At 34.6% G+C, this 26868-nt stretch overlaps 1 protein-coding gene across 3 annotated transcripts in view; it reads right to left on the reverse strand.

The window, feature by feature from the left end:
* LOC106871923 (uncharacterized) overlaps positions 1-26868 on the reverse strand; it is a 423018-nt gene that overhangs the window by 348633 nt on the left and 47517 nt on the right. For all 3 annotated transcript variants that reach the window (XM_089361578.1, XM_089361580.1, XM_089361579.1), the window contains 2 exons: positions 26481-26606; positions 24714-24872 (listed from right to left, as the gene is read on the reverse strand). In XM_089361578.1, coding sequence (XP_089217704.1) covers positions 24714-24872; positions 26481-26606 — 285 coding nt within the window. The remainder of the gene's footprint in view (positions 1-24713; positions 24873-26480; positions 26607-26868) is intronic.

The raw sequence follows: 26868 nt of genomic DNA on the forward strand, positions 1-26868 counted from the left end.
CAAAGAAAACAGAAAAAAATTAACTGTTGCATAGATTCATTATCAGAGAAATTTTTTAAATTTTTGGATTGTGGAAATAATAACCCTACATAAAGCCACTTATATTCATATATCAATCCTACCATAACAAAATATATAGCAGTCATAATTTTACAAAAACTAAATAGTTCATAATCAAAATTTGGCCAAATTTTATCAGAAAAAGGATTTTTCAAGGTGTTTCTCTTATTTTGTACCCACCTGAAACTAAGCAAATAGGTTGAAACAAATTAACTGCAACTACAAATGCTATGAAAAATAAATCAATAAATCATTTCCCTTATGTGGCTATCGCAAAAAGGTACACAAAAAAATATAGTCACATGGAGGGAGAATCAACAACAAAATAGCACAAAGATTCAGTAAATAAATAAAAGCGACTATGGTATTCAAAAAAAAAAAAAACCGACAAAAACTTGTTTAAAAAGAGGCAAATTAACAATGCTACAAAATATTTAGATAAATTTTGATCATGAAATCAAAAGATATCTCTATAAACTCATAGGTGGAGATGAAATAGATAAATCACAACATGCAAAACATGAAAGAAGATTAGAAAGAGTTCTACAGAGATGTTAGACAAATATTAAATACACAACTTAATGCTAGAAATGAGATAATAGGTATAAACACACAAGCTATCTCAACTTCAGCATAACTGAAAGATAACCAAATTGAAATGCTTTGATAAAAAAAAAACTCCCATAAACTTACTGTCAGCATTCCGAGTTTATTATCCTGAAGCTGATATTGATGGAGAATATACAGAGAGAGAGGAAAGAATGGAAGCAAACAGAAAATGACTATAAAGTAACTGGAGGGTTATAAATATTTATAACTCAACAAGAAAAAACTGATTAGCACATTAAAATTATCCCCAAATATAAAACAACAACTATTGTTTGTATATAAGGAAAACAATTAGAATTAGAAGGTAAATATATATCAAGGTACACAAATAGAAAGAAAAAATGAAAACATGAAAAAAATTGAAAGAGAGAGTTCAAAGGTTAATTCATAAAACAACAATGATAAAATGAAAAGTTGTACTAACAGAACTAATTTGGATATAAAGACATAAAACATAGACTGTTCCTCATCTGATACAGGCATTTAGACATAAAATACTGACTGTTCCCCATTTGTTACTGATACTGAAACCAAGCATGAACTTCTCTAAAACGCAACTGCAATACAAACCAAAGTATTAAACTTGACTTTAAAAAGTATTTTGATAGTGAATTACACTTTACGTCACCATTACAACCGCCACCACAACCGCCAGCATTTTCAGTGTTATTGTTGTTGTTGTTGTTATTATTGTCGTCATCTTTTGATGATTTCATGAGAGCTAACATCCTCACAACTGCCTTCTTCTGTTTTCCCTCCTGGTTTTCATGATATTCTGCTTTAGTTACAATTCACTGCCAGTAAACATAACTTTTTCATAAAAAAAAACAATCAAAAACAAAAACAAAAAAAACCCCAAATAACAAAGTCATTCTTTCATATCACAGGTCCATACTGGTGCTGCACACAATGACTAATGAATTTTATGTCTGGCTCTGGCAGCTTTTTCAACTCACCATTTGCATTCCTCTTGTCATGCAAGTTGGTGTGGACAATGCTCAACACATTTCTCACCATCCTCTATGGATCTTTTACAGTCAACACCCATCGCTCTCATTCATAGATCCTGCCCTTTTCACAGAAGTGCCTCGTCACCAGTTGAGGTAACAACTTCCTGAATGTCTTCCATTCCTATCATACCTGGCATTACATACTTCTTTTACTAAATGTGCAACCTTGAAAACAATAGACTTATTCCTCGTTGGACATTAAAAGAATTAACCACTTCTGCAAATATAATACATCTAAAATCACATCAATCTGCAAGAGACCTTGCTGATCCTCTTACAGGCATGTCGCTAGGGAAGGGGGTCAAACAACTCCTCTACTTCTAATGTGAGGAACACAATGTACTCAGTATGAGTAATCCCATTATTTGGTCACCTTCTTATGAGTGCATGGAACTATAAGGATGAGTATTTTACCTTATTAGGTATAACAAAATATAAACAGGGAGTGAGAAGAAAGAGGGAGAGAGAGAGAGAGAGAGAGAGAGAGAGAGAGTAAAAGATGAAGATGGTTAAGAAAAGAGAGTATAACACACACGTGTATGTATGTATGTGTGTGTGTGTGTGTGAGAGAGAGAGAGAGAGAGAGAGAGAGAGCATGTGTGTGTGTGTGTGTGTGTGTGTGTTTGTGTGTAATAGAGAGAGAGAAGCAAGAATAATCCCAGTAAAATACAAACATAGAGAAGAGATGTATGAAAGAGAGAGAGAAAGAGAGAGAGAGAGAGGAAGAGAGAGAGAGAGAGAGAGAGAGAGAGAAGGAGAGAGAAAGAGAGAGATAGAGAAAGAGAGAGAGATATATATAGAAATAGTGAACAAAAGAGAGAGGGAATAAGAAAAAAGGGAAACTTAAAGGAGAGAGCTATAGTAAAAGGAAGAGAAAGATGTAAATGGAAAGTGAGAAAAGATGATAAAAGATAGGGAGAAGCAATAAAACCAGGGAGAGAACATAACAGAAAGGCAGAAAGAAAGGGTACAGCAAAAAAATAAATAAATAAATAACACAAGGATATGGGGCAGGGAGAAGCAAACAAGAAAGAGAAAGAGAAGATAAGGCTAAGCAGCAGTAGAGAGAGAGAGAGAAGTAAACTGAAAGAGAGAGCAGGGTAATGAGAGAGAAAGAGAGAATCAGAGAGAAAGAAAGAGTAGGAAAGATAGCAATACATGAATATAGAGGTAGACAGAAGAGACAATGTCTTATTCTGTTGGCAAGCTGATCAATCTTTGGTTGTGCTTAATAAAGTTAAACAAAGAAAATTAGCTGTTGATGAGAAAAGGATTTAATTAGTGAAATATCGGAAACTTTTACACTTTTTTCAGAAGGTTGCTGTTTTTGTGTATGTGTTTTTATCGAGTTTAACTACAGAATATTGATAGAAGAAAATAAAATGTAAAAACCAGCATTTACATCATTCATGAGTTTAAAAGAAGAAAGAAATAAGAAAAAAAAATGAAAAAAATAGTGAAGGTGGGAACAGGTAGAGGTGGGGGTGAAGAGGAAAACGAGTGATGAGAAAATTAAAATATCAGATCGTGAATATAATTAAGTTTACCTAACTAACTGAGAAATATATGAATATATATATATACACTCACACACATATATACATATATAATTTTATAATTATATATACTTTCATATACACACATATACACATATATGTATGCAAATATGTGTGTGTACATACACACACACACACATACACACATACACATAGTATTTGAGTGTATTAGTGAATAAATAGTTGGGTAAAAATAATAAAAGTCATAAATAAATTAAGAGGTATCATAAGGACATTTCAAAAATGTGCCACAAAAGAACAAAGATATTGGTATTTTAAAAAGAAAAATAAATTCAAAAAGATTACCTTCGTTTATTTATTCTGAAGATGTCGTGTGTATTTTGTCGATATTGCTTTTTGTGTATTTTTTTTTTTTAAATGTTAGATAAACAGATTCTATCAATATTATTGTTGTGGTGATTGTTGTTGGTTAAGCATAAAGTCAACAGCAACAACTACTGATACACAGGGTGACGTGTAACCCATACAACATTCATATCTACATAGCAAATGGTTCTAAACATAGTGGACTAAGTGGGGCCACCACCAGCAGATAAACCAAGAAGAGACTTTAAGTACCAATGATTCATTCCTTGTCACAAATATACACAGTGTCCTTAGTCAAGTCACTTAACCTTACCTTTGGCTTTGGCTGTGGACTATCATTAGGTCCTAACAGTAGGTACAGCTCACTTCTGTAACGTATGCCACTTTTTATTAGCTCACAGTGCTAAGTTCAAATTCTCTTAAAAACCTTGAGAAAGGTAACAGGAACTCACTCAAATGCATTCTACTCATAATGACCATAAAGAACCATGGACGCTGCCCCTTCTCTTCTGACTTAATAAAAGGAAAGATCTTTCAACTAGAGCTTAGTCTTGGGCCTCTCTTGGTCTGGGTACTTTACATAGTTGCACGTCCATGTGCAGGTCGAGACAAGTTTATAAATTTTTTTTTATAGGAAGGCTAGCATTTGCTCATACATATATGTCTTCCATCTCTATACCCTTAGTGTTATTTCAATGAAAAGGGGGAGATAACCACTTTAGGGTTGTTACAGCTTGGTACCAGTGTCATTATGGACATTGCTATCAAAATGTAACAGGCCAGAACAGATACCGCAAGACACCATCTGCAATACTCTTGCAGTTCCACTACCCAACACCCTAGACTGGTGCTTTTTTATCAACCCTGAAAGTATGGAAAGCAAAGTTAACCAGTGGGATTTGAACTTAGAGTACAGAGACTTAGGACAAATACTACAAAGCATTCTATCCAACATACAATGACTTAGCCAAGAAGCCATCTTAAAAATCAATAGTAATATAACCCTTCTTCCACCCCACTCACCTATAAATGTCAGGCCTTGTACCTGCAACAAAAACCATTACACAAGTTATTCAGCACACTAAATGACACTTCCAGCAAATCAGCACTGCAACACAGATACATTTCAAAGTATACACTTTTATAATATTAATACCCATGACAAAAGTATGAACCTCTCACGACATTTCTACTCACTAATAAAGCTAGCAGCCATGTCCACTTAATTAACTTTTATTACTGGCATACGCTTGCTTAGTGAAGGATTGTGTATACTCATTCAAACTATTCAATATGGAGCCAACAAAGTAATCTCTTGACCAGCTAAAAATAACACACAATTCTCCCTCAAACCACACTCTACCATCTTAACATGTAAGGATATATTGGATAATATAATCAGGGGAATGATATGCCTACAGGATTAAAAAAAAAGGAACAGGTGGTCATAACTGGATTACTTTTCACAAGAGATTTGCTTAAACAGGGCCAACAAGAAGTGGGGTTGCTAAATAACAACAATAACATCAACAATTATCCCTACATTTTAGGAAAATTTGCCCATAATAAATGGAGAATAATTGAAAAATTTCATCCTATAAAATGCATATCAAGAGTAATTTGTAAGAGTGCTTTGTTTCTAAATATTTGATTAGCTACATCTGTGCCTCATATTTGCTCCAATGAAGCTGATCAAAATAAGTTCAATACTCAACAACAACCAGAACAATAACAAACCGAAGAAGATATTCAATAAGAAAAATGGAGGGTTTTACATTTTCTAAGAGGCAGGAGGTATGATTTGGTAGATTTCAATGCCTGTTAAGGCTTTGAAAAATCTGGTAGCATGGTGCCATTGAGTCTGTTTAATTAAAATAAAATGCTGTCATTGAATTTGTAAGAAAATACACAATATTCTGGTATCATTAACCCCACCCCTTCTCGTAAACAAAATCACTGTTCTATATAATACCTCCAGTAGATTAGTGACTGCTATAGTTATTTAATTTCCAGTCAACTTTGGCCAAGCAGGGCTATGATCAAAGGCATTCCCTTCATGACCATCCCATCTTTTTGTATATTGGGGATGACATTATTCAGGGAATACTTCTTATTTAAATAGGAACAGTGTAATTAAACTGTTCTTTCTAGCAGATTAAGCATCTGTGTAGAGTCTTCTTTATTGTCTGTAACAGATTAACAGCTTTGGGATTGGGGTTATGATTTCAAGAGTTAAGCAGACCACAAAAGTTGTACAGAAACCATTGATATAAAAGTCTGATCCACTATATCTTTCAATCATCTAAACAGATGATGTATGATAATAGTCAGTTAGTATTCAGATTTGACTAAACTCTAAATAATGGTTATGTCTAAGGGTTAAATATTTTTAATATGTGACTCTTTCATAAAGCAGTGAGTTGGCAGAATTGCTAATGCACCAGAGAAAATGCGAACGGCATTTCGTCCGTCTTTATGTTCTGAGTTCAAATTCTACTGAGGTTAACTTTGCCTCTCCTCCTTTTCAGGGTTGATAAAATAAGTACCAGTTGAGCAATGATGTTGATATAAGCGACTTACTCCCTCCCTCGAAATTGCTTGCCTTGTGCCAAAATTTGAGACTGATGTGTGATTTTATTTTTAAGACATGGTGCATTTGTTTGGACAGTTAAGTATCTATTATCTGAACAAGATTCAAATAGTGAAGGTAAAGGTGGGATGATTGTAAGATAGGCTTAAAATGGCACCTAAATGATTCCACTACATGTCAAAAACTCACTAAGTATCCCACAGATCCTTCACCTTCCTGTGTCCATCTTCAAAAATCCTAAAGAGAGACTGATCTTACAAATTGAGCCATTCCACTCTGACTCACAACACACATTCTCACCATTACACGCTACCACTGCATTTTTCAAAAACTTTTACCCCACCAAATACACACAATAGCTTCAACAACAATAATGCAGTCCCACAATGCATCAGTTTAACTATCACTGTCAACAGGAAAGTTTTGAACTCCTTTCCCCATTAAATATGCATGTATTTATTTATTTATTTTATTTTATGAACTAAAGTATCATTGATTACACATTGATGTATTGGAAGTTGATCAGTCAATGGTTCACTATGAGGATGACAAGAGAACATCCATAACTTGGTCAACTTCATTTGCAAAAAATGGCATTTTTGCCAGTTTACATCCATCTTCCATATATGGTAAAAGAACTTACATACATACATACATAGAAAGAAAGGAAGACAGAGAGAAATGGAAATAGATAGATGGGCTCTCATATAGTTTCACTATCAATTTCCACCCTCAAGATATTGGCCAATGCTAAAGATGATGGGAGTGAACTTGGTATCATGTGGCTGCAAAGCAAACTACTTAACCATACAGCTATATCTGTACCCATTTGCAAAAAATTACTAAATGCTTTCTTAAGAAAAAATATAAACTCTCAGACAGCCAAGCCTATTATACTGTATGCAAAAATAATACATCTAGAATCTACAATTTCTTAACTGGTGTAGAACAAGGATCCTTCCTCTCATCCAAACTTTTTAACCTATACTTATGCAAACTTTCCATGATGCCTCAGCATATACACATGATCTCATATGCAGATGACATCACACTCACAATGGTCAGTATCTAGGCACATCTGCTCCAATCTATATATCAAGTACTTTGAAAAACTAACTCCACAACAATCCATTCTTCTGTGTTTCTTTGTGCCAGAAGACATCAAATACAACCAAACTTTACACTTACCAAAGTAAACATACCATGATCATCATTGGTTTAATGCCCACTTTCCCATGCTTACATGGGTTGGATGGAATTTTGTTAAAGCAGATTTTTCTATGGTTGGATGCCCTTCCTGTTGCCAACTCTCACCTGTTTCCATGTAAAGTAATATTTCCCCATAACCAGACATGTTTTTCCAGAAGATTGAGAACATAGGACACTGCTTGCATTACAGTTACACTCATTTATAATTATCATGCAACGTCAAGCCAAAAAGACAACAAAACACACACACACACACACACACACACACACACACACACACACACAGAGTTTCAGTTTCCATCTACGATATCTACTTACAAGGCTTTGGTCAGTTCAGGGCTATTGCTGAAGACACTTGTCCAAGATGCCATGCATTAGGATTGAACCCAGAACCATGTGATTGGGAAGCAAACTTTTTATCACACAGCCACGCCTGTACCTATGAAGGTAAAACTTGGAGTTATATACAATTCCCAAATGTAATAAGCATAAGGTGCCATGTAAAAAAGCATTGGTATGATGCTGGTGTCACATAAAGAGCATTGGTACTGGTATCATGTAAAAAGCACCCAGTACACTCTGTGAAGTGGTTGGAATCCAGCTGTAAAACGCAAGTCAGAACAGACTACAGAATCTGGTGTGGCCCCTAGCCTTGCCACTTCCTGTCAAGTCATTCAGCCCATACCAGAATGGAAAACAGATGTTAAGTGTTGATGATCATGATGATGAAAATAAATCAATGCAGAAATATAATTAGAACACTAACACATACCTTTATCAAACAGAAAAACAAAAACAATGGTAATTTACAAATAATATATTAGATCTCTCAGAAAACAGCACATTCCATAATGCTATTATAGGTTTCATGCACAACACATACACAAACAGACCCATGCACACACACACACACACACACACACACACACACACACACACACACACACACACACACACACACACACACACTATCTATGCAGCAAAACAAAAATGTTAAAAATATAAAAAAAAAGCACCTGAACATGTGAAGGGGACAGTTTATTTGCATAAGAAACTTCAATGTGTTCAACCATTGTAACTGCATGCACAATCACCTCAAATACTCAGACACATCTACAATGCACAAGTATCCTAAAATCGGTCTCTCTTATTTGGCCTAGACAAACATGAAAAACATGTAGACAAAGACAGTAGCAGCATCAGCAATCTCATTATAATGAAGCACAGAACAAGGCTGCACAGGATCAATAAGTGCAAGGAGAATAGTTTCTGTCGTACTCTGACCTAGTGCACTGTGGCTGTGGCCATCAATGAAATCTATCAATGAAAGAACTAATGATGAAAAGACATCTTGGCTTAAAATTTTGGTACAAGGCCAGCAATTTTAGGGGAGGAGCAAGTCAGTTACATTAAACCCCAGTGCTCAACTGGTACAGTGAAGGTGCATGGCTTAGTGGTTAAGGCATTCGGCTCACAATCGTAAGGTTGTGAGTTCAATTCCCGGTGACACGTTGTGTCCTTGAGCAAGACACTTTATTTCACGTTGCTCCAGTCCACTCAGCTGGCAAAAATGAGTTGTACCTGTATTTCAAAGGGCCGGCCTTGTCACACTCTGTGTCACGCTGAATCACCCTGATTACAACATTAGGGGTACACATGTCTGTGGATTGCTCAGTCACTTGCACGTTAATTTCACGAGTAAGCTGTTCCGTTGATCGTATCAGCTGCGACCTTCGACGTCACAACCGACAGAGTGCTCCTATGTGTGTGTGTATATGTATGCATATATATATATGCATATATATATATATATATATATATATATATATATATATATATATATATGTGTGTGTGTGTGTGAAGGCACGTGGCTAGGGCATTCAGCTCACTATCGTAAGGTCGTGAGTTCAATTCCCGGTGACGCGTTGTGTCCTTGAGCAAGACACTTTATTTCACGCTGCTCCAGTCTACTCAGCTGGCAAAAATGAGTTGTACTTGTATTTCAAAGGGCCAGCCTTGTCACACTCTGTGTCACGCTGAATCTCCCTGAGAACTACGTTAGGGGTACACATGTCTGTGGATTGCTCAGTCACTTGCACGCTAATTTCATGAGCTGGCTGTTCCATTGATCGTATCAGCTGGGACCCTCATCGTTGTAACTGATGGAGTGCTCCTATTACTTATTTTATCAACTCTGAAAGGATGAAAAGCAAAGTTGACCTTGGTGGAATTTGAACTCAGAACGTAAAGACAGGTAAAATGCTGCTCAGCATTTAGTCCGGCATGCTAATGATTCTACCAAATCGCCACCCTGACTATATCTGGTAATATTTGTTTCGATTTTTGGCACCAGGCTAGCAATTTCTGGGAGTGGGTAAGTCAATTACATAAACACCAGTGCTCAGCTGATGCTTATTTTATCGACCTCAAAAGGAGAAAAGGCAAAGTGGACCTTGACAGAATTTGAACTCAGAACATGAAAATGGACAAAATGCAGCAAAGCATTTCACCCAGGGTGCTAATGATTCTGCCAGCTTGCCACCTTAAAGAAAGGACATATCAAACACTTCTAGATACACTATACCTTAAAATAAGATGGAACAGTCAAGGCTGGAATGCTTTTGATCATGGCTAACCTGGGGTTAAACAGCAACAAGAGCTGCACTAAGCAAGCTTTTAGACCTATTAATAGAATCTGTATTATCAGGTTATCCCATAAGTTCTGTCTGAATTTTGAATAAAGAAAAAAAGTGATCAAATGTTATATTTAACTGAAATTTAATCATCAAAATACTTTCTCTGATTATCCATGACTTCCTTCCATCTAATTACAAGCTTTTTAATCCCATCAATGTAAAACTCTTTTGGTTTCAAAGGGAAGTACTCTGAAATGTTAGTTTCGACCTTCTCCTGGCTTGCAAAAGTTATGTCCCCCAAATGATTCTGTAAACTATGAAACAAATGGTAGTCTGAAGGAGTGAGGTCAGGATGAGGAATTTTTTCCCAACCAAGCTCTTTGATCTTCTGTGATGTGATCTTTGCAGTGTGGGGTCGCGCATTGTCCTGATGAAACATCACTCCTTTTCGATTCACTAAAGCGGGTCTTCTTTTCTTCAAAGCTTGGTTCAAATGCTCTAATTGCTGACAGTAGACTTGAGCATTGATTATTGCATTAGGTGGTAACAATTCAAAGTGAATTACTCCTTTGCAATGCCACCAGATAGAGAGAAGAACCTTTTTCCCCATGAAGTTTCCTTCTCGGTTGTGGTTGAGCTTTATCCCTTTTACCAAGCCACTGTTTACAATGTTTAACATTTCAATAGAAGATCCATTTATCGTCACCAGTCACAAGTCTATCCAAAAAGGGTGAAATAAGTTCACGAGAAAGGAGAGAAGAGCAGATGTCAACTCAGGATTTGCGGTTGCTTTCTAACAAATCATGAGGCACCCATTTTCCAAGTTTAGGAACCTTTCCAAGTTTTTGAAGATGACGATGAACAGTTGCATGGTTTGAACTAAGCTTTATTGCCAATTCTTCAACTGATAATGCAGGATTTTCTTCAAGTAATGCCTCAAGGAGCTTATCATCAAACTCAACTGGGCATCCTGTTCAATCTTCATCTTCAAGGCTGAAATCTCCACTTCTGAATTTTGCAAACCATCTTCTGCAAGTTCTTTCATTCAAGCATTCTGGCTCATAAACTAAGTGTATGTTTCGAGTCGCTTCGGCTGCAGAGTTTCCTTTTTTGTACTCATAAAGCATTATGTGCTTTCAATGCTCTTTGGATATTTCCATGTTAGAAAGGGTTTTAATCAAAGAAATTTTTATTCTATTATTCTGTAAAATAATATTTAATTAGTTTAAATGTATACAATGCATAAAAATAATTTTTAATTCCATTAGACATTCTAAAATACTATTAAATTTCATTCGATTTTAAAAAAGGTAAAATCAGACAGAACTTATGGGATGACCTGATATTACAAACAGATTTGATATCCAACAATGGAACTTTTCCTTCTAAGAATCTAAGATAGTGCTTGGTATACCTCCTTAATTCTAACAGAACAATTGTCCATATTAATTAGTACTAATTGTTATTAATTGATTGTCCTTATTAATTTCCAAATAATATATGAATTTACAATTATTATACTGAATCCCTTAGCTGCTATAGCATGTGCTATAGCATTACTTGATGTGGCACAGCTACTGTGCCACATCAAGTAATAAATCAGGGCTTATGTAGAAAATCTATAAAAAGAATACCAGAGACCATTCAATCTATTAGACATAATAGCTAATTTTGCTCTACAGTTTTATAAAAAAAGGACATAAATGTGAATGTAGTCCCAGATATACACTTTGTCTGGAGAGAGAAATAGGATGATCACAGCTGTAACACCTTTGACTTTATGACTATTTGATCAAAGCTTGTTTTATGACTTTGAGCTGATCAGCAGCAACAAATAGGGTTTGCTACAATTAGTGTAGTATGTCCCACAACAACTGTAGTTTTTCCCACAACTAATGTCACTGATTTCACAAATTCACAACTACTGTAGCATATCCCATAATTAATGTAGCATATTCCATAGCTACTATAGTACAACTCCTGTATATAACTATAATTAGTGAAGCATATTGCACAAATACTTTAGTGTTTTGTACAACTAATATTATCATTGTAACATCTTCCACCCTTCCTCTAATCAGTTTCTCATACACTTAGACTAACATATTTTCTGCAATACTATATTTCATAACACTCTAATTGATACATTCAGTAGCAGACTAAATCCTCACAGTTCATGTAATTACCATAACTATTAATTATCGTTAATCATCTTCAACATTTCATTGCTGCCATGTTTCATTTACGCTAAAAACTCAACAAATATTCCATTAGAGATTTAGGTTTTACTGATTTACCGACAATTATTCTTTTCTAGCACTTTATTTCATCACTTCACTCATCCATCAACTATTTCGTCTCTCTTAACATATTGCAATGAAAATACATCAATAAATGGATAAATAAAATACATAAATAATGGTTCAAAAGCAAAACGAAAAAAATTAGAAGAACTGAAGAAAAAGTCAGAAATAAAAATATCCAATGAAGAAAACACAAAAATAAAACCGAACATCTCTCTGCACCAATACCTTCATCCTTTTGAAAAAAAATCAAAGACAAAGAAAGAAAGATGGGAAAGAAATCTTAATATAGAAGGGATATTTCTGATATCTACCATTGATATCCATAGAAATCTATTCTTGCTTTGAGATGCTGCTTCATAAAAACAGTACGACCCATTGATCCAGAGCAGCAAGTGGACATTTATGAAAATTATAGCAATGCATGCTTTTGAAAATCTTCAATGGCATCTAAATCAAAGATTTTGCATCCTATTGGCTTGGAAGTCATCCAAGAAGATTTTTCAAAGTGCTAGACATTCAATGCCTAGCTATATTGATTTTTTTTTTTTTTGTATAGTTTTCTTTTACCTTTTCTTTTTCTTCTCTAGTGGAAGTGCCGTCTGGTGAATTCACAAGCCTAACTAATTATAAGAAGGAATTTATGACAAAATCTTCCTCCTGTTGTTTAACAACAAATAGAGGCTGTCCTTAAAACATATTCTCATTCTTGGTGTGTGAACCATGCAGTACTTTTGGTGAGAAAGTCAGAAGAAGCTGCTAAAGTAATAAGTGTTTCCAAAATACAGAGGAAGACAAGAGAAAAGGGTATAGGGTGTGTGAGGGAAGGTAGCAAGACAGAAAGGAGAAGGAATAGAAAACAGTAAGATGTGGTGAGAAAGATAAGAGAGAAATAGGAGGGAAACAGGAAAAAGAGATGGGAGGGAAGGGTGAAGGAGAACCTGCAGAAATAGGAGAGAAAAGGTTGATAATCAAAGAGAGGGAAATAACCAGAAAGAAATTGAAATGACAATGTTGTGATAATGAGAGAGAGAGAGTAAGAGAGAGAGAGAGAGAGAGAGAGAGAGAGAGAGAGAGAGAGAGAGGGAGAGAGAATAAATATTTGAAAGAAATAAGTGAACAAAGATGTATACACTATGATGCCTACTTATGATATATGCGAGAGTTGTGTTTGTTCGTGACAGTGTGTGTGTGTGTGTGTGTGTGTGTGTGACAATAGGTGGATGAGTAAATTAATGTGAAAAAGAAACAGAATGACAATGAGAAGAATGTAAAAGACAAACTAAAAAGAAAAAGATGACCAAAGAAGTGAAATAAGGAAAAAGGCATGGAATTTCTTATATTTTCACTTTGATATTTTATTTATGTGAGTGTTGTCTGCTGAAATCATTATTGGTATTTTCAGTAACTTTCTGACTTTGTGGCTGAAATATGAAATAGATTGAAAATAACAGCCTATTGAGTGTAGAGGATATCAGTTCATGCATATCAATGTGTTTGTCCAGTAGTTAGAGGATATTAAGGTTATCTCCTACATACTAATATTTTTACTCAAAATGTAGAAGATATTTCTATTAACATATGCATGTGAATATACTGACCTGAGAGAATTGATTCTATGTGTGTGCACATGCATGTTTGTCTGCATACATATATATGTTTATATATATATATATGTTTATATATATATATATATATATATATATATATATATATATATATCATCATCATCATCATTTAATGTCCACTTTCCATGTTGGCATGGGCTGGACAGTTTGACAGGAACTGGTGAGTCAGAGGACTGCAGCTAGCTCTACTGTCTGCTTTGGTTTGATTTTTGCAGCCAGATGTCCTTCCTGACATCAACTACTTTAGAGGGTGTATGGGGTATTTTTTACATGGCACCAGCACATTATATAAATATATATATATATATACATACAGTACATACATACACATATACACACATGCATACATACATATAGATATATATTTGAATAATGAGAGAGACAGAAGATGGAATTGTTTTGACCCATCTAGCATCCCTCCCTCACAGGCAGGATACTTAACAAAGGAGATATAAAACAGAATGTAAAACACCTGCTGTGTCCACATAGCAATAATAGTTATATAGCCAACACAGTAACAGCGGCAGAAAATAAAGTCAGAACTGTCACATATTCAGCTAAACCTAATAAATGCTCATGCAGAGATAAATCAAAATGCCCATTGATGAACTTCTGTATGAATATGAATCTCATATGTAAATGTACCATTCACACGAGGAGAGGACTGTACATTTACAGTGGGGCAATGGCTGATTCATTCAAGAATCGTTATTGCAACCATGTCGCCAGCCTCAAGAAAATCAACAAGAGACATTCAACATCTTTGGCTGATTTTGTGTGGAGACTTAAGGCAGATGAAATTAAATATGATTTAACTTGGTCCATAATAAGGAACATGCAACCATATAATATCCTTTCCAGGAGATGCGGACCCTGCTCTAAGGAATCCCTGTCTTTTGTGTGGACCAATGAGAAGATCATTAAGACAATTTCTGAAAGGCTCTTAAGATGTTTACATGCTTTCACACAATGCAGTTGAAATGAATTTGTGTAACCATTAACCAAATTAATAATCATAATTCACCTTAAGGTATGGATGAATTAAGTTTTACTCTAGCCTCCTCGTAAACAATAAATAGTTATTCAATTAACTGTGTGAGCATATGTGCGCCAAACCACATGTGTGCGTATGCTTGTATCTTTGTGAATATTTGTATGAGCAAGTGTACATGCACCATGCATGCGGGCGTTTATACATCTACATCTGTTAATGGCTATATTTAATACTCTTTTCACTGTAATGTGTGTTCATTACTTTCTGCATCTGTTATTTATTATTGATCTTATATAAAAAGGAAGCTGTATCTTTTAATTTACTGCTTTACCATACACAAACTGAGGAGATATCTTGTGAAACAGCTGTTATTTTAATGGTATAAATCTTGTAATCACCTGAAGAGACACATCTACACTGTCAGATACTCCTAAACCAGTTAAGTATCTCACATGTGAGGGATCGATGTCAGATGGATCAAAACAATTGTAGTGATCAATAAACATTCTCATATCTTCCATCTTTCTCATTGTTCAAATATCCAACAAACACTATCAAAGTGAATGTACTTTACCAGTAAGCTACCAGGTATATACCATACTATTTATTATCTAATATATGAGTGTGTATACATATATATATATATATATATATATATCTATATATATATATATAATACTAATATATAGACACAAACACACTTATAATTTGTAAAATAAAGTGACTTAACTGATATGTAAACATATACATACATACATACATACATACATACAAACAAACAAACAAGGGTAAATACTCAATCTTTCTTTGCTGTCCTTACAGCTTTACTGTGTTCGAAATTTATTTTCTCGTCTGCAAAATACCAACCACAATCAACACTTCCAAAGTTTGTTTATAAAACGTTGTCACATTTGAAAGCCATAATTTAGCATTAAATTTGGTGGTAATTGTTGTTGGGGACAGTTTAGCTTAATGAATATAGCACTCAGCTAGTATTTGAGGGGTATGGGTTTAAGTCCCGTATCCACTTCTAGCAAATTTTTTCTGTCTTATAAGGGTAAATATCCAATATTTCTCTGCTGTCCTTACAGCTATACTGCATTTGAAATTTACTTTCTTGTCTGCAATATATATATATATATATATATATATATATATATATATATATATATATGTATATATTATATTACTGAGATAATACTAATTTTTAAAATTTGGGAAAATGCAAGAAGGGTGAGGGAAGTTTTAATGCCTATCTTTGTCAAGTAGCTGGTTACCAGGATTGAATTGTGGAGTGGTGCATTGTCCTGGTGCAGGTGTTCTGGCCTCTATGTATGTTTATATGTATGCATGTATGTTGTATGTATGTACGTATGTCATTATGCAGTTTATTTCAAGATTTCTTGTCAATAGAGAAAGAACCAGTTTCTAACCTAGACTCAAGGCTCCTTCATTGGAATTTCAACATCAACAACAGGGTATTTTTGTTTGTATGTATGTATGTATGTATGTATGTATATGTGCAGATTTGTATGTTTTGCTTTATGTATGTATTCTCATGCATATAGTTGCATATCTAGACAAGCTCATATATATTATTTAAATGATAATCTTCAGGAAAGTTTTACAGATTTTTACAGTTCCAGTTATGGATTGGATCTGTAGTCTTCAAATTAGCTTTCTCCTTTCTGGTTTTGAGAAGCCTAATTTCTCAAGATCGGTATTTAGGTAGTGTGTTACATATCCCAGGGTTCCAATAATTACAGCTATAAACCTGAACTTGTAATCTGGATAGAGTAACTGCAGATTTCTCATTAGTTGAGCATAGGTGTTCTCTTTTTCACTTATCTTCAGCTGTATGTTAACTTCCACTGGGCAGCTAATTTCCACAACTGTGCACAGTTTCTTTTCTCTATCCCAAATCATTATATCAGGTCTGTTGTGTTTACATTTTATTGACGTCTTCACTGGTACATTCTACCGGTATTCCTTTTTATTATTAGTGGCTATGGTTTCTACCATATTGTAGGTTCTTATTTCTTTGTCTTCAGGATTATCCTTCTGACGGATTTCCTTACAGTGTGTCCAAGCTACAACATCATGTCTCATCGATAGATAATACCATAATAACATTTTCAGACAACTGCTTATGATGTGCGTGATATCTTCAGTGTGAACTCCACAAAGTCTGCATTGGTTGTCACATTTTTCTGCTTTTCCTGCATCTCTATCCCTTTTGTGCATTAGGTACTTGGTTGATATTTCCTGTTCTTGGATTGCAAACACATACCGTTCAAAGTGGGAGATAGTAATCAGGCTATTGGACCCTGATAAACTGCTTTGATGATCGATGTTACTATCATCATGGAGCTTTCTACTAACATAGCCATGCATAGTCTTCTGTTCATATAGGATCATCCTTTCATCTGATGGCATGTTGCAGAAGAGCCATGCGACTTCTATCAGACAAAGAATGTTGCTCAAAGGGCTGCCTTCCAAGTTTTATGATGATATAAGCCTCACGTATGCAAACTTGGTCAAGGGATGCACTTTGACACTGGGTGGTTATGTATGTATGTATGTATGTATGTATGTATGTATGTATGTATGTATGCAAATATATTTGTATGTATATGTGTGTATACTTTAGCATGCTACACTGTCTCATCACAAGCAGGCAATCTTTTTAACCCCCACCAAACAGCACTCATTCCCAACACTTCAGAGATGATAGAAACAGTCCTAAACAATCAACTTCTAGTGACTTAGGACTCAAATACTTTAGGCCTATGATGCTAACAGTAAGAAAAAAACTTCTTTACATGCAAGCAGTTACAGGTCTGGAGCACTTCTAACTAGCTTCACAACAGTTGACAGTCTAGACCAATGGTCCTCTACTGGGGTCCATATAAGATTTTTGGGGATCCACAATAGTATTTTAAGGACCCCTGAAAAAGTTTTGTTTTAGATGTATATGTATTGGTATATATTGCAAGAAACAGCTAGGTTTCTTTAACATTTTACATAGTTCAACCTTTACAAGTTAATGTGTGAAAAGCAAAATAGGAATTTTGAAAGAAGTTTCTATAAAACTAGTTTTTAAACATCGAATGGATATGGGAGTCCACCAGAATAAAATAGTAATCAAAGGGGTCTGTAGATAAAAAGTGGTTGAGAACCCCATGTCTAGGAGTTCAGTCAACAAGGTCAAAATCTGGACTATGAAAAAGGAGCTTCAAGACTTCTTTGGTGATATAAGGTTATTTCCAATTCAAATACACTTGGGGCATATTTGAACCCATAAAAAAGCCTTTCACTGTATTTTGTCATGAAAATAATTTCTTGCACAAGACAAATGGTGTAAATACACCTAAAATCAGCTTGCAGTACTATCTACCTAGACTGTCTGATGCAAGCATTTTAAAGTGGTTATCTCCTTTTCAGTCACAGAAACTGGACAGCGTGCACAATGAGATGACAAGAGAGATTGTCTCTCTTATGCCTTGATGTTGTGTACATCAGGCTTTACAGGAAAGCTCAAATCATTCATTAGGTGAGCACAACACCAAATAGAAGATTTAGGAGCACATTCCATCCATTTTTGTTATTGTTTCTCAATGCAGAGTAGGCTTTGCTGACCATGCTATCATGCTGAATATCAGATCATATTGGGATGTTATATTCTTGAGACTTCTTTATCTTAACAGACCACTCAACTACATTAATGTAATCAGCAGACACAACATGAAATTGGGATCTAATGGGATCTAATGAGATCCCCTACATGCATCATTGTTGCAGATGTTTAAAAATATATGCATGCATCATTTGTAATAATGGAGTCAAACCAAATAATGATATTTTGAAAGCATTTAATATGCACATTTCAGAGCTTGATTAATGTAATATAACTGGCATACCCGTGTCGTCACAAATGTCAAGAATGTGTTGTCAAAAATGAGAGAAAATGGCTCAACAACACAATGTGAGAAACCATTGATAAATGTCAGCAATCTAGTAAATATATGTACAGACACAGACATGAAGCACTTGAAGAATCAGATATCATCCACATAATGTGTGTGTGTGTGTGTGTACATGCACACATATATATACCCACATATACACACACACACATATACACATATATCAAAATGTACATATGCATACATATAGACATATCTTTCTTTTTTCTCTCTCTCTCTGTATATGTATATATATGTATATATGTGCGTATATATATATATATATATATATACACACACACACACACACACACATGTATATATGTATATATATATATATATATAAATATGTATGCATATGTATGAGTGTATGTCTGCATATATATATATGAATATATATATATATATATATATATATATATATATATATATATATATATATATGATCGAACGCCACACATCATTTCCCAAGTAAGTTTTATCTTAATAATTACAATCCGCACTTTGCTACTATTACTTCACTCCCCTGTCTATCTCTCTCCCTCTCTTGATCTTCATCCTTTCTGTTTTTCTCTCCCACTCTTTCCCTATTCTTCTCTCCCTTTCACCGTTCTCTCTCTCTCTCTCTCTCTCACTCTTCCTCGACCCTCATGTCGCTGACACGTGATGAAAGGGGATCTTTCTTTCTGTGCACTGCCTTCTTATAGAAAAGACATATTTTTTCTGTCTCTTCTCTCATGCATGTCTATCTTAGAGTTCATAATAATTTTTCTATCGTCTTGGCTTAACAGACCTCACTGTTTGTTTTTACTGTCTTGTTCTTACTCTCTTGTTCTTGTTAATACTTTCACCCTCTGCGAAAAATTCCAAATTTTATTTAATTTGCTTTGCGGGAAGGACTGTTCCAACGAAGTCGCATATTGTCCTTACCTTCGAAACGCGGAGTAGATGGAACAGGGACAACTGACAAAGGGTTATACTCTTTATGTTGCATGTCTCGTTTCTCGTTTCTCTGTTTGTTTTTTTCGTTGTTCGAAAAAAGTTCGTTTTCTGTTTTCATTTGTCATTGTGTTTAACGTTTGTTTGATGTCCTGTACCCATATATGCATGTATGTATACATATAGATGTAGGTATGCACATATATGTATGGATATATGCATATGTTTGTATATTATTTATATTATATATATATATATATACACATAATATATAGATATATGCATAAACCCATACATATATGTACATACCTACATCTATATGTATACATACATGCATATATGGGTACAGGACATCACAAAAAAACATTAAACAGAATGAGAAACGAAAACAGAAAACGAACCTTTTACGAACAACGAAAAAAAACAAACAGAGAAACGAGACATGCAACATAAAGAGCATAACCCTTCGTCAGTTGTCCCTGTTCCATCTACTCCGCGTTTCGAAGGTAAGGACAATACGTGACTTCATTGAAACAGTCCTTCCCGCAAAGCAAATTAAATAAAATTTGGAATTTTTTGCGGAGAGTGAAAGTGTTAACAAGAACAGAACAGTGAGAACAAGACAGTAAAAACAAACAGTGAGGGCTGTTAAGCCAAGACGATAGAAAAATCATTATGAATGCAAAGTAGAAGAGACAGAAAAAACACGTATGTTCTTTAGGAAGGCCAGTGGGCAGAAAGAAAGAACCCTTTCATCACGTGTCAGCGACGAGAGAGTCAAGGAGGAAGAGGAGGAGTGAGAGAGAGAGAGAGAGAGGGAACGGTGAAAGGGAGAGAAGAATAAGGAAAGGGTGAGAGAGAAAAACAGAAAGGATGAAGAACAAGAGAGGGAGAGATATAGTAGAAGAGTGCGCATATATATATATATATATATATATATTGATAGAAATGGTAAGAAAAGAAAAGAATGAAAGTGACCTTGATATTATGTAAATAGAAGAAGTTATCTGTAAATATAATATGTGACATGGCCCAATTACTGAAGAGATGCTGGCGTGGGTTTCCACCCCGACATCCGAAAGCCTGAGTTTTATCATGGCTACCGAATAATTGTCACTTGTTATATTTACAGATATATATATGTGTGTGTGTGTGTGTGTGTGTGTGTGTGTGTGTGTGTGTGTGTGTGTGCGTGTGTGTGTATAAAAGAGACCACTAAGTGGACTGCTAATGTGCTAGAAGAAGATCACTTAAAAGTTCTCAAAGAAAATACAGCAGAGCAAAAACAGGCTGGTGAGACTAGTGAAAATTATAAATACCTAGGTTATCTGTAGACCATGGTTTCTAAATCAACAATTTCTTAACGAAAGTATTTGTTTTTCCTCAGTACAGACTGCCATAACGATTATAATCCAACAGAACCTCATGCTAGTTGTCTCCAACAAATGAAAACATGTGCACGAGATTCTATCAATTACAAAGAGTAAAATTCAAAAGTCTTAGTTTTGGCGCGCTAAATCCGGAAATATCTCTGCAGAAAATAATTTCTGCTTTGAATTTACCAACTTATGGCAGTCTGTATTGAGGAAAAACAAATACTTTCATTAAGAAAGTGTTGATTTAGAAACCATGGTCTACAGATAACCTAGGTATTTATAATTTTCACTAGTCTCACCAGCCTGTTTTTGCTCCGCTGTATTTTCTTTGAGAACTTTTAAGTGATCTTCTTCTAGCACATTAGCAGTCCACTTGGTGGTCTCTTTTATATACACATGTACTATAATCCTTTTGAGATCTCAGAAATTTTTTCTGAATCTTCTGATTCTTTTAATGTGCTGGTTTCCTGGTATTAAATTGATATTAATTAATATCAAATTTTTTACCCTATTATGTTAATTAACTATATATATATAAATATATATATATATATATATATATATATATATATACATACACACAGTAATAACAAAACTCCATACATATACATTTGTATGTGTGTGTAACTGATAAACTAAATACAATTCGTGATAAAATGTGGCAGTTTTATTTTGAGTGCTGTTCACTTGCTTTGCCACCTCTGACTGTCACTCACTCCCACTCCATTTGTTGTTTTACTTTTCTTTCCCTAGCATGACCACGGAGACACACATTGCCCTTTATTATGAGATAATAAGAAATACATCCCCTTATGCAAGACCTTCTTCAGTTAATACATAGTTTGTTGTATCTAGTTCAAGTTGAAAATTCTAGTACCATGCATCGTTTTGCTTAGAAACAAAATGAGATTTCGCTCAAAACATGTAATACATACATGCATGCATTCATACATACGTATGTACATACAAACAAACAAACAAAATGAGTAAGGTATATCATTTCCTGATGCTCCAGTCAATCTGCTCAGTTGTGGATGAGTACTTATAGGCTGCTGTTGCAGCCCTCTCTTCCTGTCTGTTGTCACATCCTCAATGCTTTGCTAGGTCAAAGGTGAGAAGGGGGACTGAGAGGGTGTTTTGTCTGCTCATAATTAGATAGGTACTGCAAACAATTATTACAAGACTGGTACATAATTACAAAGCCATACCCACTTCTGAGTCAGGATTGACTGGGCATTTCTTATGGAAGATTTTTATTGCTGGGGCTGAAGGAAGGGGCAGTTGCCATCATAACCTTTGCAGAACCATGAAGACCAGTGAGACTGATGATGACATTAATGTTCTGTTTAAATCATTGCGGATCCTGCTCATGTCTTTTCTTCAAGCGCAGAAAAGACATGAGCAGGAAGGAGAATCCAGAGGGCCAATGTCCTAGGGTGGAAATATTGGGTATAGTGATTTGTGTGGGAAGCAGTTGGGGTTGGGTATAATTAAGGTGATAAAAAGAGGAGAGATGAGTAGTTTGTAGTTTGAGAGTATCTGAACAGAGGAGTCAACTCCAAGGAATGTAGACCATTACAGTAGGTGTAGAAAAGGGTAAAGAGAAACGACAGCATGCTTGTAGACCAAGACAAGCTTGTGTCTGTAACTGATTTTATACCGAGAGTTGAGTGGCCTTTTCTGAATGTGGTCCTGGACGTCTGTGTGTGTAGCAGCAACCCAGCAGTGGGAGCAAATATTTTGAGAGACCGAGAGAGAGAGAGAGAGAGAGAGAGAGAGAGAGAGAGAGAGTGTGTGTGTGTATGCATGTGTGTGTGTGCACACACACGTGCATGCATGTGTCTGCCTGCTGAAGGCATGTGCATACATATGTTCTCTTATATTTTTTATTATTTGAAGTCTTCTTATAAGGAAAGAGTTTTTTGACAAAAATACTAAACTCTATCATTGGAAAGTAAATTACCAAAACAATGTCACATGTTGATGCATGGATGGATGGATGCATACATGCATGCATCTATGTATGTATGTGTGTATTTATGTATGTGTCATTCAGGTATATGTCTACAAATGGTGTCATGTAATCTAATAATACCTGTTTCATAGTTTGACCATCAACTAGTAAACCAGCAACTCCCCAAGAAGATCTTTTTTCAATGTGAAGAAGTTGCATGAACAGAATATATACAGGGCCAAAAACAAAATCTATCAAAAGTAGAAAAGAACCTCTAGTGGATCCATGGTCATGTTTGCTTCAAATTGCCAAAGACATTTTGCCATTGCACTTGAGTGTGGAGCAGCCAAGTCAGTCAATCTTTGGAAGGATCCATTAATTTCACTGCATTTTCCCTGGTTGTGATATAGTAGGACAGGTAGATCAAGTTTGTATCTTTCTCACTTTAACTTGAGATGTTTTCTCTTCCAGTTTTTTTAAAATTCTTCTGTGCACACTTTTATGCAAACAATTACTTCCAAAAAATGCAATGAATTCAGTGCATGCTACATTATCGATATTGTAATCAGCTCAGGTACTTTTTTAGTTAGCTCTGTGAGCAACCATCATGATCTTCATTCCCTTCAGTCTGACCTTTCCATCTCCAATTTTAGTATAAGTAAGGTTTTGAACTGTTTCAAACCATGAACACATGGTAGACCTTTTGCAGTGCTCAGAGTATGAAGTGTATTTTGCTTTATTGAAATAATCAGAAAGAAATAGTTAGTGAATGTTAAAAACTCTATGATCAAATTAATAGAAGAAAATTTAACTAAATAAATGTCTAAAGTTATTTGAATTCCTTTTACTAATGAAACCAAACTGACAAATGTCTTCTATTGTAACCTTGGATTGATTAACGATTTACAAGTGGAATTGGTTAATGGAATGTAAGAAGCCCATCATATGGATATGTGTATGTGTGTAAGAGAATACTGTTTTATGTGCTGTGATTAAAACCGTTGGAATGAAAAAAAAATGTTATAATTTCTGGCAAACAAAAGCCTTATAGTTTTGACTTCCTGTGTATAAGGACCTGTGGAATCAAAGAAAAATTAAATAAGCAGGTAAACAAAAGGATAGGGGTGTAGAAAATCTGCTTTAATCAGTTTTGTTTGTCCCATAAAGAATGGAAAAATAGACATAAACCAGACAAGCAGAAACAAGCCAACTGAGCCTCTTGAAGAAATAACAACTACATCCTTCTCAAACCCCACTCAATCATTTTAAGAAAAAGAAAGAACACATACTGTAATCCAAGTTACAATATGCTAAGAAATAAACAAAATGATCTTAGCTGAAAATTTTTAAATGATAGGTTGGTTCAACCAGGACTGACTTTTGGATAAACAATAACAACTTCACTTAAATGGAGATTTGTTTGCAATCAAACTAAAATCAATGATTATTGTTTTTCAGATTTTGCATCTTGAAACAATACACTGTAAGAAAACTAGAAAATTTGATTATTTGGGTCAAATTATCAACGAATTTTCTGGAGGGAAATTTTATTTTTACCTTCACATGTAACAGCCTTCCCAGGATTTCCTGCAAAACCGTTATTGCAAATGCATTCATCAACTGATAGATGAGGTGAACCTTCAGCAATGTAAGAATGTTTAGGGCAGCTGGTGCAAGACTTCTTGGCAGAATTAAAGTAGGTGTTTTCTGTACAAACTGCAAATAAGAGTTAAGAATGAGATGATGTGAAAAACAAATACTAGCTTATTATAAAACTTATGTGTTGTGAAAACTTGTAATTGTGCCTAGCTAGAGATAATGTAGGAAAATGTGTCTAGCAATAAAGTAATGTTGTGGGAAATTGTAAGAACAGAGTGGAGAAATATTTTATGATAAAAACATTGACAAGTATCATCACAATAGTGTGGCAGCTGGACCAAGCAAGAAGGTAGTATTCCTGAATATATGAACCAGCAAAAATATAATTGTAACAACTGCACTAACAACTTTATGATATTAAATAAAATAGTTGCGAGAAGTAAGCAAAGTAACTGTGAAACCGACTGCAGTAACTAATATCTAGACCAGGCAACTATATTATATTAAAGCAACTAATGACCATAACTGGCTGAGTCACAAAACATTGTGCTACTAATAATCAAAGTTGAAGTAAGTAATGAGATTCTGTTGAAGTAAACAATGTCTATAAAAGAGATAAGAAATAACTATAATACTGTCTTGTTTCAGTGTAGCCACTACTTCAATCCCAACATGATTTGTAGTTTCTTAAGAAAAACATGAAAGGGTGAGAGGGGAAACAATAAAACTAAAACAATAACAAAATCTATTTGAAGACTAAATTTATTGATACTTAAGCTGGCTTACTGTCTACCTTTGTTCAAATAATAATAATTATCAAGTTTTTTTTACTGCAAAGACATGGTAAAAAACCATTAACTCACTAAAGAAACAAAGTAAGAGGCATCTGGATTTCATTTAAAGATGTTTGCTAAATCTTGTATGCTTACTGTCTGTTGAGTGTAATAATCAAAAATTATTATAGGTGCCTAAATTGGTCATTTTAACAGGCATCAAAAAGACCATGATGTATCACTGCTAATGATTAGTACAAGCAAAAACAGATAAATTTCTTGTATGTGTTGTGTATGTAGGAAATATTGCTTTTTTTCTGAAAATCTTTTAAAAAAAAGTTGTATCAACAGTATGGAGAAAAGTTTGCTGAAGCTAAGTAGAATATTTGTTGACTTTTGAATCTCACAATAAATTCAACAAACCTTACCATAATTGATCAAAATATCTTAGAAATATCACAAAAGCCAAGAACATTTGTTAAAAAATTGATCTTATTTCACCTAATAAAGAAGTAATAGATTCTTTTCTATTAAGGAGAGTTAAATTCTCTTCAATCTCTTTCAAAACACAGTTTAATTGGCACAGCACACAACATCTCATTTTTTTAGAGCAGTGAAGTTAAGTAATAGGAAAATTGGATACTCAGCCAGGTGCTGTTTACGTTAACCAAGTGGAGGGAAAATTCTATTAGATGGTAAAAATATAGAAGAACCCCACTATGGACCAAATAATTTACAGTTACATATCTTCTAGTTTGAAACTCTTCCCAGCACTAACAGTTATAAGAATTGTTTTTTTTTTTTTGTTTTTTTTTCAAACCAAATACTTTTTTTCATATCAGGCAATCACCAACAATTTGCAGGTTTTGAAATTGTAGCTTTGAGGTCAATAGTCCAGCACTGTGATAAACTGGTCAAACATTGTTTCATAACAGAGTAATAAAATACTTACATTGACAAGTCTTGCCATCTTCAGATAAAACTTTTCCAAATGTTTCACACAGACACTTGAAAGACCCAATGGTGTTGATACATTTCTCATCACATCCTCCTTTGTTGTTTTCACACTCATCAACATCTGAAGAATTTCCAAAGAGAATATGGTCTCATGAACAAAAGACAGAATCTGGCACAAAAAACAATCATACACACAATGCTATGTTCAAAATATTTCATCATTATATTTTATTATGAAAGCTTGTATTATTAACACAAACCAATTTTTGCTTTATTTGTTATATAATATCAACATCTTATCATTTCATACTGGCCTCACTGTTCTACAATATCTCTGCTGTAAATATAAATCTAATACATAAGCAAGCAATATGTATGAGTTT

Source organism: Octopus bimaculoides, chromosome 13 (assembly GCF_046866305.1).
Source record: "Octopus bimaculoides isolate indiv1 chromosome 13, ASM4686630v1, whole genome shotgun sequence".
NCBI lineage: Eukaryota > Metazoa > Mollusca > Cephalopoda > Octopoda > Octopodidae > Octopus > Octopus bimaculoides.